General features: G+C 44.5%; 1 protein-coding gene across 4 annotated transcripts in view; it reads right to left on the reverse strand.

Annotated features, from left to right (window-relative positions):
- MPPED2 (metallophosphoesterase domain containing 2) overlaps positions 1–7,092 on the reverse strand; it is a 178,211-nt gene extending 171,119 nt beyond the window's left edge. The window contains exons 1-2 of one of the 4 annotated variants that reach the window (XM_084893630.1): positions 6,670–7,092; positions 863–1,111 (exon numbers count right to left, since the gene is read on the reverse strand). In XM_084893630.1, coding sequence (XP_084749756.1) covers positions 863–990 — 128 coding nt within the window. In that variant the 5' untranslated portion in view covers positions 991–1,111; positions 6,670–7,092. Of the gene's footprint in view, positions 1–862; positions 1,112–4,624; positions 4,711–4,761; positions 4,836–6,669 lie in introns of those variants that run through there. The other 3 variants (XM_084893633.1, XM_084893631.1, XM_084893632.1) reach the window with 3 other exon arrangements.
- Between the last annotated feature and the right edge of the window lie 10,903 nt (positions 7,093–17,995).

Below are 17,995 nucleotides of genomic sequence, written 5' to 3' on the forward strand. Positions count from 1 at the left end.
TCCCTGAACAGTTTACACCGCACTTGATTCAAACAGTATTAGGGAGTGAGAGAAAAGTACAATTCCTGGACTCCAGTGTTCCACCGTCCCTTAAACCTTCGTTTCCTGTTGGAATCATGCACACGCAGCACATTTTCCACTAGCAACAGGCCCGGCAGCGGATTCAGTGGGGGCTGAACAATTAGTCCCAATTAGGCCTATTTCCCAGCTGAATGTAAAAGGGTAGTAAGGTGAGGTGAGGGGGGAGGAAGTAGAAATTTTCAAGAAATATTTCCTCATAGAGACAAGCAATACAACATACAGCAAACTGAGCTAGGGCAGTGGTCGGCAAACTCATCAGTCAGCAGAGCCAAATTTCAACAGTACAAGGATTGAAATTTCTTTTGGGAGCCACATTTTTTAAACGTAAACTTCTCTTAACGCCACTTCTTCAAATCAGACACGCCCAGGCCGTGGTATTTTGTGGAAGAGCCACACTCAAGGGGCCGAAGAGCCGCATGTGGCTTGAGAACCGAGGTTTGCCGACCACTGAGCTAGGGGATCAGGAGGCAACTCGGCAAAATGCATCATATGACATTAGGCAAATACCTAAACCTCTCCGATGTAATCCAAAAAATGTGGGCAATCCACCGCCACCCAAGAGAGACTCTGCAAATCAAATTGTGGTTGAAAGTACTGTGACAACCTGAGGTGTTACACAGAGGTAGGGTATTCCCCCAAGCTATACTGGAGACCCCAGATAAGCATCTGTTTTGCGAATCATAGGTCTTTTATTCTCCCCGGCATCAGTCATCAGTGACTTTCTTATTTTATGTCTATTTTCTTGGTTGCTAGTTTTTAAAAGTTCACAAGCGATACTTACATATGTACATGCGGCGGCTGGAACCTGCTCTGGTTGATGTTGTAGTGCGTGAAGGCCTGGGTGGGGTTAGAGCTGTATTCATCCACCGATATGGTAACTTTGCCTTGAGAAGGAATCCCATGTGCCATCCTTCCTCTCTATAGGCATGAGCAATTCACAACTTTCCGGAGCGAAGGATGGAAGCAGGCATGGTGCACTTCAGCCAACCTCTGAGCCCAAGGATCTCCTCATCAATCCTGCTGTGCGTTTCTGGGGAAAAGAAAAAAATTGTAAAACGAGAACAAAGAAAAAGAGGGTGTTCAGCTGTGTGACACCCGGACATGAAATTGGTCCCAGGGAAAAAAAAAAAAATCTAAAAATGTGTTGCTGTCTCGTGGATACAACCTTTTCCAACTCTCTCTCCTGCGAGCACTTCAGAGTGGACATTGCACTCCATGTGACACCGCTAGCTGCCAGCAAATCATTTCAATGGTGTTCAAACGAAGATTTCCTCTTTAATTATAATTATGGCACTTAACATGAATTACAGAAGGGCCATATCCCCAGTTGCCATGGAGTCTAACTATAAATGGTTTGCGCTTGAAGTGCGAGAGTCTTCCTGCTAATTGGAATATTGGGTCCGTACAAAGTTGGTGTCAGATGATAATTTGAAATCTCAGTGCCTAACGCAGCCATAACGTGCAATAACCTATGTAAGTTTAAAAAGCTGTGCTCATCACAGTATCTGTGGGTACCTGTACTACGCACACCATACGTGTACACATTAAACGTATTTTCTTTTTCTTTTACGAGGTGGCTCCCAAAATACATAGGTAACTCAATGCCTGTGTATTTTGAACATACGTATATGTGTAGTTGAATACACATATGCATTCAACTCCAGCAAATCACTTTAGGGAAAGGCAAACACTTCATGCTAAATCGAACATCGTGTCTTTAAAGACTGCAGTCACTTGAGGGAAAGGCAGACACCCCCAGGCTTGGACCACCGCTTCGGATGCATTCATTACCATCGCTCTTCCAGGCAGGAGGAAGCACTAAAAGGAGAGGGACCCTTACATACCCCACCTGCCTCCTTCTTGCTTGTTGCTGCCTAATTCTCAGTAATTAATTTCATACTTTTTTTTTTTAACCTTTCCACTCGTTCTGAACCTTCTTTTAAATGTCAATGTATGATGTGCCGCACCGTGTCCAGAAAGGAGGGTGTTTACTTTTATAGCGGGTGTGCAAAGACGGAGCAAGCACAGCCCCCCGTGGAGGTTGTTGCCATCGATCAGCGCCGTGGAGGAGCGGCGGCAGGCAGCACAGTCCTCGGGTAACCCCTGGGTAACCCGCACTCTGACTTTTAAGCGCTCCGCATCCGAACCCGTTTGCCACTGTGCCCCATTAAGCGTCTGAGTCTTCGCTGCTCTCGCAAATAAAAATATGTAGAATAACAAGATTGGATTTAAATTTGGCATGAAACACCTTACATATCAAGCAAAAGGCAGATGGCCTGCTATAGGCCATTTACTTTATTATTTCGCAACCCGGGGCTCGTGGAGTCCTCCATATGCTAGCTGGGCTGAGGAATTCCACAGCGTTCCACTCAAATCATCGCCTTGTTCATCTTAGCAAGGCAAGCTGAACTACACACCCAACCTTGCCCGCGTGCCTAATGTACAAAAGGCCCTGCCCAAGGCGGAGCCCCTGGTGCGCTGGCATTTTAAACAGTGTCCCTTTGGGTCCCCTTTCTTCTTCCTGACTTCATGGGAGGTATGAGTCCTTTTAAGCACCAGTTGATAGACAAGCAGGCCAGTAGGATTAACGAAATTAAAGTCTTTCCTTAACCCCTCTGATGTAAGATATCTGTAAGAACTGCTTACGAATCATAATGTAGCAGTTTTCATACCAAGTTTGCAGCTGTTTCCTTAATTTCCCCCCACAATTATATTTTACTGTTATTTTGCAGAACAGTAAAACACAACACCTGCTTCAAATTGCAGTCCTGTTCTAAGTACTGTAATTCTCTTTTGAGACACAAAGTACCGAGACGGTACTGAAGCGCAAAACTGCATAATTGTGCCATGCTGAAAAGTAAATACAAATGAAAACATCTTCCTGTTACAGAAATGACTGCCATTAAAAAGAATGCTAGCCATCAAAGCACAGAGGGACACACACACACACACACACACACACACACACACGCAAGCACATTTCCAGACTGCGAGAACTTCAAGTGTTTGCACAATTAGAGAGTGGTGTAAAAATTGCATGGCAATTCTTATGTTCCTGCCATCAATGTCTATTGTGTGAAATACAGAACAGGAAGAAGCGAAGGCAACAAAACCCATGTCTAGACCTTTGTGACCTCTCAGGAACAATCCTGGCCCTCGGTGCCAGAAACAGCTTAAATATTTCTGGAACAAACTCACTAATTAAAATAAAATATACATACCCATTATGTAAATGTCTATGCAATGACCTGCAGGAGTTAGCATTAGACCCTGCCATTGGAAGCCTAGGAGAGACGGGACTTAGAAGGTGCTCAATTCACACACCTAAATGGTCCGCTTGGACATCCGTGCCTCTTTGCACCTTTGCCCAGCAAGACAAACTGACTATCTTTTCAGCAGCAAGCACAGGCCCCTGGAACGCTGAATGGCTTAAATGGGTGACTGGCACCTCATTTGAATTCATCTTAACCATGTTCTCTTTCAAATGTTTTATCAAAACAGTGCACCTGCAGTGTCTATCTTCTTTAATCTGGGGTCCTTTGAAGAAAATGTCAGACTGAGGCAGAGAGCTTCACAACTTCCACAGAAACCTTTACAGACAAGTCAATAAAAAAAAAGCTGATTTTTAAAAATGCTATGTTTACCCCCACTCACATCATAAAATGAACTCATCCTACGAATTTTAAACACCAACACATGGGAAAGACCTTTATGGGTGAATTTTCAGAAACGGGTCATTTCCCTCCTCTACCTGGGAAATCTGTTAAAAGCTTGCAACAAGACACAATGATACATTGCCTTCAACAATCAAGAAGCTACATCACCCTGCTTCATATATTTAAGGCAGTAAAACCTTGCAAATGATCAGATTTTGGAGCATCTCATCACACTTTCATTACTTTTTGCATATAATATTTTTAAGTTTTTCAACACGTTTGCTCCACAAAACAAAGGAACCCAGTACTAAATGCCAGAAATCCTAAAGAAAAATAAAAAAGGGACTAGCAATGCCAAACATTCATGCTGGTGTTAGTTTTGATTTTTCTCTTAAAAAAAAAAAATGCCCTGTGAGCACATTTTGCATTTCCTAGACAGCAGTCATTTCTCCTGTCCCTTAAGCTGTGCAACTTGCAAAGTCCTCCCTCCCCAGGAAATCTAGTTGGAAAACATTTTAAAGTTTGCTGGCAATGAAAGGATTAAACGACGAGGAATTAAACAACTGTCTCCACCTCCGAGACACCAGAAATCCAATTTACCAAAAAGTTTCCACGCAGCCACTCCTGACCTCTCCCCCCAAGCACCGCCGTGGCATAGCCTATGAGAAAGGAGCCCGCAAAATCGTGAAATACAAAATCGTCGTCAGAGGATGCTCATTTCACTCCCTTGCCCTCAGACGATCGCCCGACCCGCCTGGCCAGACTTTGGAGCTCGCCCGCTCCCACGGCGCCAAATTTCGTTCGTTCTCCTCTCTCTGGCTGCACGGATCCGGTGATCGCAGAAACTCCCCCCCCCCCCCCCCCCGCCTTGGCTCTCGCATGCCCACCTCCAGTTACTCATCCCTGCATCCCAGGGCGATTCGCACGAGCCTTCCAGGCGGCTACTCCGCCAGGGTTTCGGCAGGGATGCCGAAAGCTCCACGTGCCGCTGTCCGCCGAGCGCCCTCCCCGCCGCCGCACTTACACCTGAACTTGTCTCCAGCACTGCGGACACCCGGCTGGCGCATTCTTCGGGAGGCGAGGAAGGGCAGGACTTTTCCTCCTGCGCCTCTGGCCACGCGCAGAGGCTATATACGGTGGGGCGGGGGGGGGGAGGGCGGAATTCTCTACTTTGGATTGGTGTGTTTGTTTTAACCCGGGGGGTGGGGAGGCTTCACCAACTACACACACACACTCACACACACACACACACACACACACACTCACAGGCTCGCCCTGCCCTCGGGCTCGTCCGGGCTCCAGCTCCCCCTTCCTTCCTGGAGCACCAGCTCGCCTTACTCGCCGAGTCCCCGGCTGCCACCACTCTGCCCACCGCCGCTGGCACTGTGGGTGCCGCGCTCGCGGCCCCGTCTCATGTCTTCCTTTCTCCCGCTCCCCCAGCCCCGGGATTGATGGATGACCGCGGGCGGCCAATGGCTCTGACACCGCGCCATCCTCGCAAGGCATCGCGGCCCCTCGCCCCCGACGCCGGGCTCCGGGCGCGCTGGCATCCCCGAGCCCTCCGAGCGGAGCGGAGCCCGGAGCCTCCGCCGTGGCCGCCCCGCTCCCCGCCCCGGAGCCGCCGGGCTGCTTCCCCGGGAGCCGCGGAGCAAGGACGGGAGGAGAAGCCAGCAAGGGCTGGAAGGGGGTGTAAAACCCACAGTCCCCCCCCCCCCCACACACACACTCCTTTGGAAAAAATCTTTTCTTTCACTTAAAGTTTTATTTGTGTGTGTGTGTTTTCCCCCGTCCTGATATGTGTGTGTGTTTGCAGCATCTCAAACCCATTCCATGTTTTTCATGACCCGAATTTGCACTTCATGTGGGGTGTGCTGGGGGGGGGGGGCGGGGGGGTAAATATGTTATAAATCTGCCCCATGGGGGCATGGGGGCATCCTTCATTTCTTTCCTTGCTGGTGGGTTCTAGCCCCCTCCCCAATCTCCAGTAAAAAAAATGCCACCTTCGCCTCCTAGGCCGCAAACCCCGGGCATTCAAAGGCTTTGCAGAGATAACCCCGTGAACGTGCATATAGCAGAGAAACTCCCGCCTCTCCCCAGAAGAAACCGTGCGGCCACGGTTACTTTTTCTCGCCGCTCGTCCCCAGTGCCCCGGCCCCGAGCCTCCGACTCGTCAAGGCTGCGATCGCGGAGCCCGGAGGCGGCGGGGGCGCGGGGTCGGGGCGCGGGGCCGGGGCGAGAGGCAGCGGCGCGCGCGCGGGCGGCCGGGCGGGCAGCCGGGGGCGGCGGCGGCGGCGGAGCGCAGCCCGAGCACAAAGCTCCCCGGCCCCGCACCGCGCCCGGGCCGCCGCGCACGCCCGGGGTGCGGGCCAGCACAATGCACCCGGGCCTAGGCCGGGGCGGCTCGAACGCACAACCCCGGGACTTTCTAGTAAACAGCTCGCCTGGCCCTCGTGTCCCCACCCCCATCCCCGCCGCCCGGCTTCAGCCGCTGCCCCTCACCGACACCCTCTTCTTCCCTCCGCCTAAGAAATCCCAGCGGAGGAGGGGGCGGGGACCTGGGGACCCCGAGAGGTCGGGGCCGAGGACTCGGGGTTGGGGGGGTCGGGAGGAAGAAGAGCAGAAGGGCAGGATGGGGAGTGGGAGGGAGACAGCTCCTTAAAAAAAAGACTTCGCTTTCGTTCGGAGGGAGAACATAAGCCTTCCCCGGGTTCCGAATGGCCCGGGGAGCGCCCGCTCGTGCGGATGTCGGGGGCACCGGGGCAGCCACGGTCCTCCGCCCCCGAGCCCCCCGCACGCGCCTCGGACAAGGCACCTCTCCCCCGGGCTCCGCTTTGTGTGCGCATTTTCTCCCTTCCCGTCGCGCTCCGCACCGGGCGCCCGGCTGCCTCCTCCCCCTCCCCCGCCCTCCGCCTCCCTTCCCGGGGCGGATTACCTTTCCCGGGCTGCGCTCCGGGGCCGGGGGATGCCTTCAGCGCCCGGCGAGCAGGCGATGATCCATCGCGGGGCGGCCGGGGCCGGCGGGAGGCGCGCGGGGGGCGGCGAGGGGCGCGGGCGGGCCAGAACCTCCGACCTCCGAGGTCCCGCCGCGGGCTGGGGCCGGGGATCGGGGGCCGGGGGGGACGCAGCGCGGGAGGGAGGCGGGGGTGGCGGGGGGGAGAGAGGACAAGAGCAGCCTCGATCTAGGGAGAGAGCGATCGAGGGGGCGCGGAGGGAGAGCGAGGGCGCGGCGAGCCGGAGGGAGCGGTGCAGTGACAGGGACTGCCACTGGGGTCAAAGGAGCACAGCTCCAGGAAGCGGGGCGGCCGAGGCGCCGCTCCGTGCGCGCTCCCCGGCGGGACCCCGCGCCCTCGCGCGCTCCTCCTTCAGCCCCGGCCCAGCCGAACCCCCCGCCTGCGCCCCGAGGCTTCGAGGTTGCAGCAAGAGGAGGAGGAGGAGGAGGAGGAGGAGGGAACTGAGGGCGAGGCCGGCAGCCTGCTGGCGCTCCCGGGTCAAACAGGCGGCAGGAAGCCGAGCTGCAAGTTCATCTTCATGAGTGTGATCAGCATTAAAAAAAAAAAAGAAAAGAAAATGATAGGGGGTCGGGGAGGGGTGCTACGGAACCCCAGGACAAATAAAGGGAGTTTTTCCCTCCAAAAAGGGCGCCTTTTGCAAAGAGAACAAACACCCCGGCCTTCCACCCAACGACCTGCCAGGCGCTGTCTGGAGTCCTGGCAGAGCTACAGGGCGCAGAGCTCGCCGCTGGGACCAGGCGAGAGGCCTGGGGCACTGCGCTCAGACCAAAGAAGGCGACCCTGGGTCCCCTCGCGTCCGCTGAACTTGGGCTTTCCTGGGGGAGAGCTATGCTTCCTTTCCTCGAGCCTTTCAACTCGCCAGATCCACACATCCACCACGCACACACCCCTTTCTCTCCGCAGTGTTGGTCCCGGGAAAGACAAGGCCAATCCAACTGGTAATTGTTTCACCTTCAGGAATGAAGGCACGTTCCAGATAGGGCGTTGAGGAGGGGCAGATTCTCGTTGTTTTCATTTTTGTCTTTGGGGTACATTTCCCCCAAAGGATAAGCCCTTCTTATACGTTTTAGAAAGCAAAGTTCATCCTATTTTCTCTGCTACTTTGGATAATGGGGGAGGAGGGGGGTAGAGGTTTTCAGAATTGTATGCAAACAACATAAGGAAAGGGAAAGCCGCTGAAATGATCGAAGACAAGGCAAAGAAGGCTTTTAGAAAACTTGGTTGGCAAGGCTGTCTATGAAAGATGAGGTGGCCCTGTGATGTTATGCCATTGTCAGAGCTGAAGGAATTGGACGGCAACCAGATTAATTCCTTTCCAGCAGTCAGACTCCAAGATCTAGCCATTCTCCAAAGGGAAGCCCAATGGGTGTGTGTGTGGGGGGGGGGGGCGGCGGGGGAGAGAGAGAGAGAGAGAGAGAGAGAGAGAGAGAGAGAGAGAGAGAGAGAGAGAGAGAGAGAAAGTGTGCTAAGCAGACTATGTGACAACTGACTAGACATGCTGGCTGAAATTATATCCCCTAAAAATAAAAAAGGAGCCATTTCAACCTGGTCTGTGGCCTCCGTGCTGAGACTAATTGGTTTCCAGGGTCTGGGGAGGAAGGGAGAGAGGCTGGTAGGAACCCCTATAAAAAAAGATCAAACGGACTTCACTTGAAAATATTTCCCTTTTACTGTAGGCTTTCCTGGCACTTGAATTTTAAGTAACCTATCTCTTATGCCTGGGCTGAAATGAAGGAGGAAGGGATCTTGCTAATGTATTTATTTTGTTTTACAGTGTGCCTGGAGTGTAGGTGCTTGTCAAATGTGCTGGGATCAAGGGACAGTGGCTACCCTTGCCCAGCACAAATCACAGCAAGCGACATTGACCTTAAAGAATGCCAGAGATGGGGCGGGGGTACCTTTTTATGCTGTTTTTTTGTTTTCCAGCCCAGCAGCAAACACTGACTCAAGTCATGGAGGAAATGCTTCATTTTGTTTCCCTTATTCTGTAAGTTAGCCTGTACTCCCCTTATCTCAATGTTTTGAATTCTTAGACTGATTTGGGATAATTGAATCAATCAAGAAAAAAATTGGCACCAGCCAAGCCAAATAACTTCTGTGGTTTTCTAACTTTTTCTTTCTTTAACTGATAGTCAATCAAAACAGCCAAAGAGTGTGTACATGATTCTAAATCTATGTGCACACAGATTGGCACATTTTACAAGGTATTTAAAGCTAGAGAAAGTCAAGCGAGTGGTCCTTGACAACGTTGATGAAAATTTGTATATCATTTTGCTGACTTGGGGAAAATTTGTAAGTTGCACTATTAGAAGAAGTCAGCTTCTACTGCTGATCAGTTATCAACTGAGAGGTAAATGGCCAAGCTGTATTAGAGATCTGAAATTTTATTCCCACTAAGCTACCAAAATAAAGAAGCTGGAGAAATGTAAGTGGAACAAAAGGAATACATTTTCCAAATAATGCTCATTACATAGACTGGAACATACCACTTTTTGTTAAATCATATTCTCTACCCATATAGTTACCTAAAAAGTGTGTTTTAAAACGATTGGATGTGAACCATGTCTGTCCCCTGACAGCAGCTTTGAAATATCAAGCCTCATTATACCAAATTGTAAATTCTAGAGACTGGAATTTTTTTTTTTTTTTTTTTTTAAGATAAGCCTAGAAGGTCCATTTTTTGGTGACTGTTGGTAAATTCAATTCTTATTGTTTATAATGGGAAAGAAAGGAAGGACAAGAATCAAAAGCCAAGTTTATGATTGCCTCTATGCAAATACTACAATTTTTTTTCTTTAATGGAATGTAAATCTAGACCCTTCCTCCAGTGATTTCATCGAAGGAACAGGCAACCGTGCCTTCTGATAGCCTGCTGTAATATATTCTAAAATATCTTTTCCGAATGTATTTCGGGAAGAAAATGAGAGGGAGGAATGTGGGAGAACTCTAGGTGGGAGCTTGGAAAGGGAAAGCTGTTTCCTTTGGAAGCTCAGTATTTAATTTGGAGTTGGCTTTCCTGCCCCCTATAATAAATAGGTTTTTCAGTAACTCAGGGGCTCTTTGTATAACAATAGTGTGAGTTTTCTTCAGGAAAAAGAAATGTGTTGAAACTATTGCCATTTTACGGAGTAATTTTATTGAACAAACAGCAGCTATTTTGCTTTTTTTTTTTTTTATTGTCTACATTTTTATCACTTTCCAGCAAAAGCCAAGATATGTCATATGAAAAATAGTGCTTGTTAGTAGAGCTATTATTAAGATGCAATTAGAAAATAATCTGATCCAACAAACACCTTTACTTTATTCAAATTCCTGCAGTTATTATGTTTCCTGATCTGTTTACAAGGTTTTTTACTGTAACCTCCTCAAGTTTAAGAGCTATGTCCTATATTCCTTTGTGTCCTTCATTCCTATGTGCTATGCAAATAGTAGACATTTGGAAGTATCTGTTACACAGTTGTATGGGTCAGTAAATGAGAAAGTGAGTGAGAGAATGCATGAGTGAATGAGACAACTACACACTGAAGGAAAATCCATACCAGATAAGCAGGGATGGAAGTGACCAGTGTTAGAGGATAAGAACTGAGGACTTTCCATGGAGTTCATATCATATAAGCACATTTAAAGGAAATTGCTAATATCTTTAGAGACATGACATAATATGATTGTTTCAGAAGTTGATTTTCTCATTGAGAAAATGAAGATTGTTATGTATCACATCTGTTTAAAGTCAGTCTTAAAAAAAAAAAAATCCTCACACAAGGATATGAGTTTTAGTTTTTAGAGAGAGAGCAAAGGGGAAAGAGAGAAAAACAATGATGTGAGAGAGAAAACATCCATCCTGAAAACACCATGACCCAAGATAGAATCTGCAGCCGAGGTATGTGCCCTGACCGGGAATCAACGCACAGCCTTTTGTATGAGACGATGGACACGTCAACCAACAGAGTCACCCAAACAGGGCAAAGGTGGACTTCTTTTTAAACACAGTAGGATGCAAAAAACAATAATAATAATTCTGAGTAAAAGTTATATTTTAAATTTTACAAAATAAATGTACCAAGATGTGGTTTCAAAAGGAACACATGTGATTAACCTGATCTTTTTGATAGATAATTTTTTGAAATCCTCAAGATAAATATATACATATTTTTGTCCTTTGTATTCAAAATTTCCTGTTGGTTAACTGTGGGAACCCCCTTCACGTCCTGTGTAGTTCAGGGCTCCGGTTCAGGGTTCGGGTTCTGGAGAAGGCTGCACACAAATGAAAAGAGACTAGGAAAGTATTAATTTGGCAATTTGGGGGGCCAGGCGGGAACCCACCTCTAGTGGGAGGATTACACACTGCTCTGGCCTTGCTATCCCTTTTATTGAGGCTGTGCCAAATACCCATAGCCCTTGGGCAGGAAATTCCAATAACAGAAATTTACATAAGACAAACAGAGAGGTGGAGGCTGCTTCAGCTAACAATGTCTCAACTAAGCAGTGAGTGGTTAGAGCAATTAAGGTTGTTGACCAGCCTTCTCACCTTCCTGTCCACATCTCTCTATTAGTGAAACAGTGATTGGTTTCCGGCAGTTAACCAATAATAATTCCAGAAGCATTAGTACTGATGATATTTCATAAAATAAAATAAATTATATAAGTACTATCTTAGACTAAATTTAATTCTGCTTTGCCAACCGCGTAAATAATAAACATGGAGGGACCGAAATTTTTATAAAACACTAATTCTTACCATTCGTACTAACCAATGTCTTGTATGCATCAACAAATCAGGCTAATATTATTTATGCAACAATAATTTTAATAATTAGTTTAAAACCAAGGTGCTAAAAAGCATGTGTTAATGTGTTTTTCATCCTAGGATGAGTGTGTTCATTGAGGTAAAAACCAAAGTAATCACTTTTGAAAGATGGGCAGTGTGGAAAACCCATAATCACCTGATTAAATAAAATGTATGTGGGAGTTTTCAAGTTTAATAACTCAATTTGACAAGATATATCAATATTTTGAGTATGCAATATATAATGTAATTTTTCTTGTCAGCAAAAGTAAATAAATGAATGAATATATTTTTAAACTGATTTTTAGAGACTAGTAAAATCGAAAACCCATTGCTCTCTGCATTATTACTATAATGGTTCTGTTATTCAAAAAATATTTTTTAAGCTTTGCTCTGTTCCAGTCAGGGTACTTAAATCATGTTGATCATCTAATGATGCAAAAAGCAGAGTGTTTCCTCACATTATGGAGTTTGTAATCTCCTGAGCCTGGGAGACTGACCTTAAACAATCACACAAATAAAGAGTTTAACTATGAAAAGGAGGGGCATCTGGTGCAAAAAAATAAAAATGCCACACACATTTGGGAGACTTTTTCTCCTGTGCAGTTGAGTCAAAACTTCCCTGATGGAAGAAAGGCATTCAAGGATGTCACAGGAAAAAGAGAAGCATTGTGGTGGGGTGCTGAGTGAGGAACTGCATGGTGTGTGGATCTGTAGGCAGAGGCCAGAACTAAAGGGCCAAGTTTGAAGGTCCCAGCTAAGGCCCCGTTCAAGATGTTTGACTTTATCCTGAGGGTAATTGGAAGCTGTTTAAAGATCTTAAGTAGAAAGGCTAACATGATTACATTTGTGATTTGAAAAGGTCACTCTTCTCCCCGTGTGGAGAATGGATTTTAGGGGGCGAGAGTGAGCATTGGGAGGTCATTTGGAGGTGATGGTAGCCTTCAACAGGACAGTGTGGAGAAGATGAGACATGGAGAGTCATGAATGGATTTGAGATTTGGACAAATTTTATGTAATAAAAACAGGTTTTTTTTGTTTTTGTTTTAAATCAGAATCTTAAAAGACTGGCTGAAAGCATGGTAGTACCCAGACAGAGAGGCAGGAGTCATCCTTACATGATGACTTCCTTTCTTGAACCCATTATTCCACTCACAGGCAAGACTTCCTATGTGTCCAAGCCAACTTCATTCTATCGCACTTTTCAGAATCCTGTCTTGGCATAAAGAACTGCAATATTAAATGCAATACTGGCAAAACATGTCACTAACCTAACTTTTTTCAAATATACAGATCCTAAAATTCAGCCCCTTATTTTTGGCCCACATACGGACATGTTCTTATTTCATAGGAGATATAAATTAAGTCACTGTGGTCCTACTTAGCAACTCAGCCTGCTGAGAAAAGATGCAATGGAAATATATTCAAACATTTTATGACTTCTTTAATGACAATTATGTTTTCTAACTTTACCACTTTCTTGGCATTTCTACATTTGGAAGGCTCCATCAGGTTCCTTCTTCTGTTCTCATAATTCCCCATCGTGACCTTTTATAAACAAAATAAAATCTGCCCACAAGAGAACAGTTGAGTAGCCAAGATTTAAGGCACATGCTTTTACTAGATGCTAAAATAAAAAGGAAGTTACTGGAGGGTAGTTTTAAAAAAATCATAGCACTATATCAAAATCCCTATTTCACAGAAGGAACTTTAAAAATATTATTTTTTTTCTTTTCATTTGTTTTCTTTACTCATTGTTTTGTGAAAATTGGAAAATACAGATAAAACATGTATTTTAAAATTAGCTGCAATTCCATCATTCAGAAATAATCGCTTTTAACCTTTTGTTATATCATTTTTCTAATCACATTTACTTTACAAAAATGGAATAAAGTTTGGTTGCAGTTAAGTAATGTAGAGAAAAGCAGAGCTGGAATCCCACCTCTCGTTTACTACTTGTGTGACCTTGGGTAGGTTGCTTAAATCTTAAATGTGCCTATTTCATATAACTGTTGCAAGGATTAAATTAGTTAATATTTTAGAAGAGCTTAAATAATGACTGATACATATCAAGCAATTATACAGTATTATAATCCATTTCTAAATATTTTAATTCAAAATTATGCCTTGGTAAGTTGCTCAGTGGTTAGAACACTAACTAAGTGCTGAAGGATCACAAATTTCATTCCCAGTCAAGAGCACAGACCTTTGTTGCAAGCTCGGTCACCAACTGGTCAGGGTGGGATGGGAGGCAGCCAATTAATGTGTCTCTCTCACATCGATGTCTTTCTCTCTGTCTTTCTTCTAGTCTCTCTAAAAAAAAATCAATGGAAAAAGTATCTTCAGGTCAGGATTAACAACAAACAATATATACATATTGTATATTAAATACCTAAGTATATTAAGAAGTAAAAGCTGCCCTCTTTCTTCCTCATATCCCATCACCTATATAACCTATTCTTACACATGAATAAAAGACTATGAACATTTTTCCATGTCATTAAACATCGTTTGATGGTTTTATATACTATAACTTTCATGAAAAGATGTGCTATGGATGTTATAAGTTCAGAATATCCAATAGTCCATATTCCATTTCCGATACCGTTGACATAGACAATCACAGAAATTACTTTTAAAAAATGCTCCTTAAGAATTCAGTAGTCCTAAAACATTCTAAGAAAATTCTTCTGATATTCATATTAATGGGAATGATTGAGGGGTTTCTTTTTTGTAAGACCAAAATATTTGCATTTTGTTTATTGTTAGTTTTGTTAGTTTAATGAATTTATATTTTGCTAGCTGCAGTCAGTTTTTGGTTATTTTCATAAGCAAACAAGTATCTGATAGTTTGTTTAAATTCATAAGCAAACAAGTATCTGATAGTTTGTTGAGAACCGATGACTCATTGATACACCAATTGCTGATATAACATGTATTTGCATGCTTCAAAGCTGTCAAGGATATGTAATGGGCCCCAATCTATAGCTTTCATTTGACAACAGGAGGTTCAAGAAGTGATGGCAGTAACATGGGAAAGTTGTAGAATTCAAGGAAGGGCTAATGTAAGAATTCTTTTGGAACTTGGCAGTTCTTTGGCCAATTGTATGCTTTTGGATATGAAGTATATGGAAGTGTATATGACCAGTGTTTATTTTAAAAGATATGCACATCAAAACGAAATAGTCTGTGGTAATCCTCACCCGGCAACATGCACACAGGTTAATCTAGGCATACAAATACGAGCGTTTTGGGGGCCAAGGGGTTGGCCTGGTGGATTCTAAGATTTTCATTGTAGAAATGGCTGCCTGAGGAGAAAAAATGTGTTCCACAGCAGCCAGTCTCTGCTATCTGAATCTGCCGTTGGCAAACTGGTCCTTGCATGTCTTCGAAACATATGGAAATTGATGATGAAAGTGGCTGGTGTAACTAGAAATATAATTTGATGAAAACTGAAGCAGTGAACTGTGAGAAACTGTTAAACCAGTGTCATCCAACAGTGCTTCGAAAATAATGAAACCGAATCACCAGCCCTTTATGAGTAATATTGGGTCAAAATGAGAAAAGCACACGGTATAGACAAAAAGTTGAGATCTATGAGGTAATGCTCTTTGTTTAATTACTATTATTACAAAGACCACTCCAGAAGTCTCCACCCAGACTCCTTCTCATTTATCTCCAAGTAGACAATGACATCACGTCTCCTCCAAATCATTCAGACTCAAGGGCTAGAATTGGCTCATTCAATCCGCAATGCCATGTTGGGTGTTGGCACGGCACTTAAAGCTTCTCTCCACATTATCCTCAAACTGAAAAGAGCATTTGATGGTGGCCAAATGATTTTAATTTTCTTCCCCTCTAGACTTTAAACACTCAGAAAATCTGAAGAACAGAAATAGCGATAATTACAAAACATCACAGAAGGAGAAAACTGAAAAAGTGAAAAAGTGAAAAAAAACGCTCCAGTCACCTGAAGGCTAGCAGTTCATGAAGTCGTTAGAAGTCATTCCATACGGGCTGAGCTGGAGGAAAAGTCAGAGGTTGCTTTGTTCTTGACTCTGAGTGAAATCAAAACCTACCCCGACTCTACACAAAGGCACCCATGGGCCGCCTTTTCCTTGCTTGGTAGATGCCACTAAGCACACGTAAATGACTTACATCCAGAGAAGCCTGTGATTCTGTTCAGATTAATCCATGTCTCGGGCTGGCAAAATGCCTAAATACAATCAAAGCGGGGGTAGAAGGCTGCCTTTTCATACAGGCTAGAAAATCTGTAACCAAAAGATCACAGGGCGACAGAGACAGCTGGAAAAATTGGAGCAGGGGCTCTGATTTTCGTGCCAGTGGGACACCTAATGCAAAGGGAATGTGGAGGATAGGATAGATGGAGAGTTATGCATGTTGCATAGTTCATGATATTGTACTTACATAGAGGTAAAAACGTAACCATTTAGAAGTAATGCTACAACATAACACAAAAGCACATTGCTGTTGCAACGAATGAATACATCAGAATTCAGCAACAAGTGGCTAGTAAAACAAGATGAACACATACAAAGAAAAAAGAGGGAAGCCATAACTCCAAACTTAGTCAATAAAAAGGTGATGTGTCTCACGCATGCTCCTTAGTAATCATTTCTTTGGAGAAAAAATATTCATAACCGGTGTTTAAACATACATAGGATTTTCTGCAAAGCTCAATATACTTAGGGCAGGAGGGGTTTTCAAATGAAAGATTTTAGGACACTTGCACTTCTAAAGGAATGTGTATGATTTTTCTTGGGTTTTAGCAGCGATTTTCCTCAAAATGGAGACTAAAAAAAAAGTAAGGTATGCAATTAATTCTCAGTATGATCTCTATTTGAAGGAATCTTTTCACTCAAGGTGCCGTTCCCTATAATTCTGGTCAGATGCAGGGTGTCATCCCCAGCTGCAGTGCTGTGCGGAAAATGAAGATCACTGCAAGTTTTATTGAGATGTGTTCAAAGTCTCTGGGGTCCATGCTGATTCAGACTGTTTTTTCAGTCTCTGACACTCTGTGGCAAGAAGACAAGGAAGACCAAAACAGTTCTTACAAAAGAGAGAGGGAGGGAGAAGGAGAGGGAGAGGGATAGGGAGAGGGAGAGGGAGAGAGAGAGAGAGAGAGAGGGAATATTTGAACACTGAATGCAAAAATTAAATCCTGAGATATACCAGTGGCTGGACTCACAGGCATATATTTAACTCTTCTCTTTGATCTCCAACAACTTTATTAATAAAAGAGTTTAAAAGTAGAGATGGCCAATCAGATAAATTACATTAAAAAAATCTTCTAGAGCCTTCTGGCATCTTAGGGAAATTGGCTAATAAGTTCCAGAAGGAGAAGCGGAATATTCCTAAAAACAACAAACATTTACCCTTATTTTACTATTTATTTTAAATTTTTCATCTTTCATAAAGCAACCTCGTAGTTTACACACTGATTATATCACTTGCTATTTTTCTAACATGCTTTTCTGAGATTCGTGTGCTCTCACGTTAAAATTCTTTTAGGGTGATATTTCAATGACTAATAATAGACTGATAATACTTATCGGAACTCACATTTTTATTTTAAATGTATACACATTCCCTGAAGCTTAAAAAGAAAGAAAAAACAGATTCAAGTACTCTAAACACATATATACATAAATGTACTCTAAACACATATATGCATAAACCCATGCACATCTACTCTGTAGATTCTTTAAGCGAGCCTGGTGAAGATAAAATCCTAAATCTAATATGCAGCGAGGCCTCTATCCTGCCATTCTCTCGTCACTTTCCCCACCCCCAGGTCTTCCAAATAAACAGCAGGCCTTCGGGCTCTTTGAACTCACTGGAGTGTTCAGCGCCAGCAATCACTGGTTCATGTCGCTTATCTTTTCCTGGTATTTCCATGGGATATAATAGTTCCAGGCTGGCTGAGGGAATGAAAACTTCTGGGTCTGTTTCTGGAAGCTTTGCACTCCCCATCACCATCTGTGATGAACCAAATAACCTTTCAACTTTCTTACAATCTTGTCTGTTTTGCAGCAATGAAGGGAGACTTGGTAAAATAGCTGGAGGTGTTCACCAGTGAAGCAAAGTCTTCTTCTGAGCTGTGTGGGTGTGCCCGGTAACTAAGTAATGAATAAGGACCAACCTCTTGATGGTGATACTAATTAAATATCCAACATTAAAGTGGCATTTACTTGCCAAGGGATTAATAAAACAGATCCTTAATCTACTAGGCTGGGATTCTTTACTTATACGTAATAGAATCTGACCCTGGCTAAGATCAGCAACAGGGAGTTTATTGAAAAGTAACAGGATTACATCAATGGAAGGCTCAGGGTTGGGGATTAAATTGTCCAAAAATGATTGCACCAATATATGTATGTTTTGTCCCAAATCTCCTTCTTACAATGTGTTGTTGACTGGACTCTGTGGAGAGGTGGGAG

Source organism: Pipistrellus hanaki (genome assembly GCF_964339955.1).
Source record: "Pipistrellus hanaki genome assembly, chromosome: 9".
In the NCBI taxonomy this organism is placed as follows: Eukaryota; Metazoa; Chordata; class Mammalia; order Chiroptera; family Vespertilionidae; genus Pipistrellus; species Pipistrellus hanaki.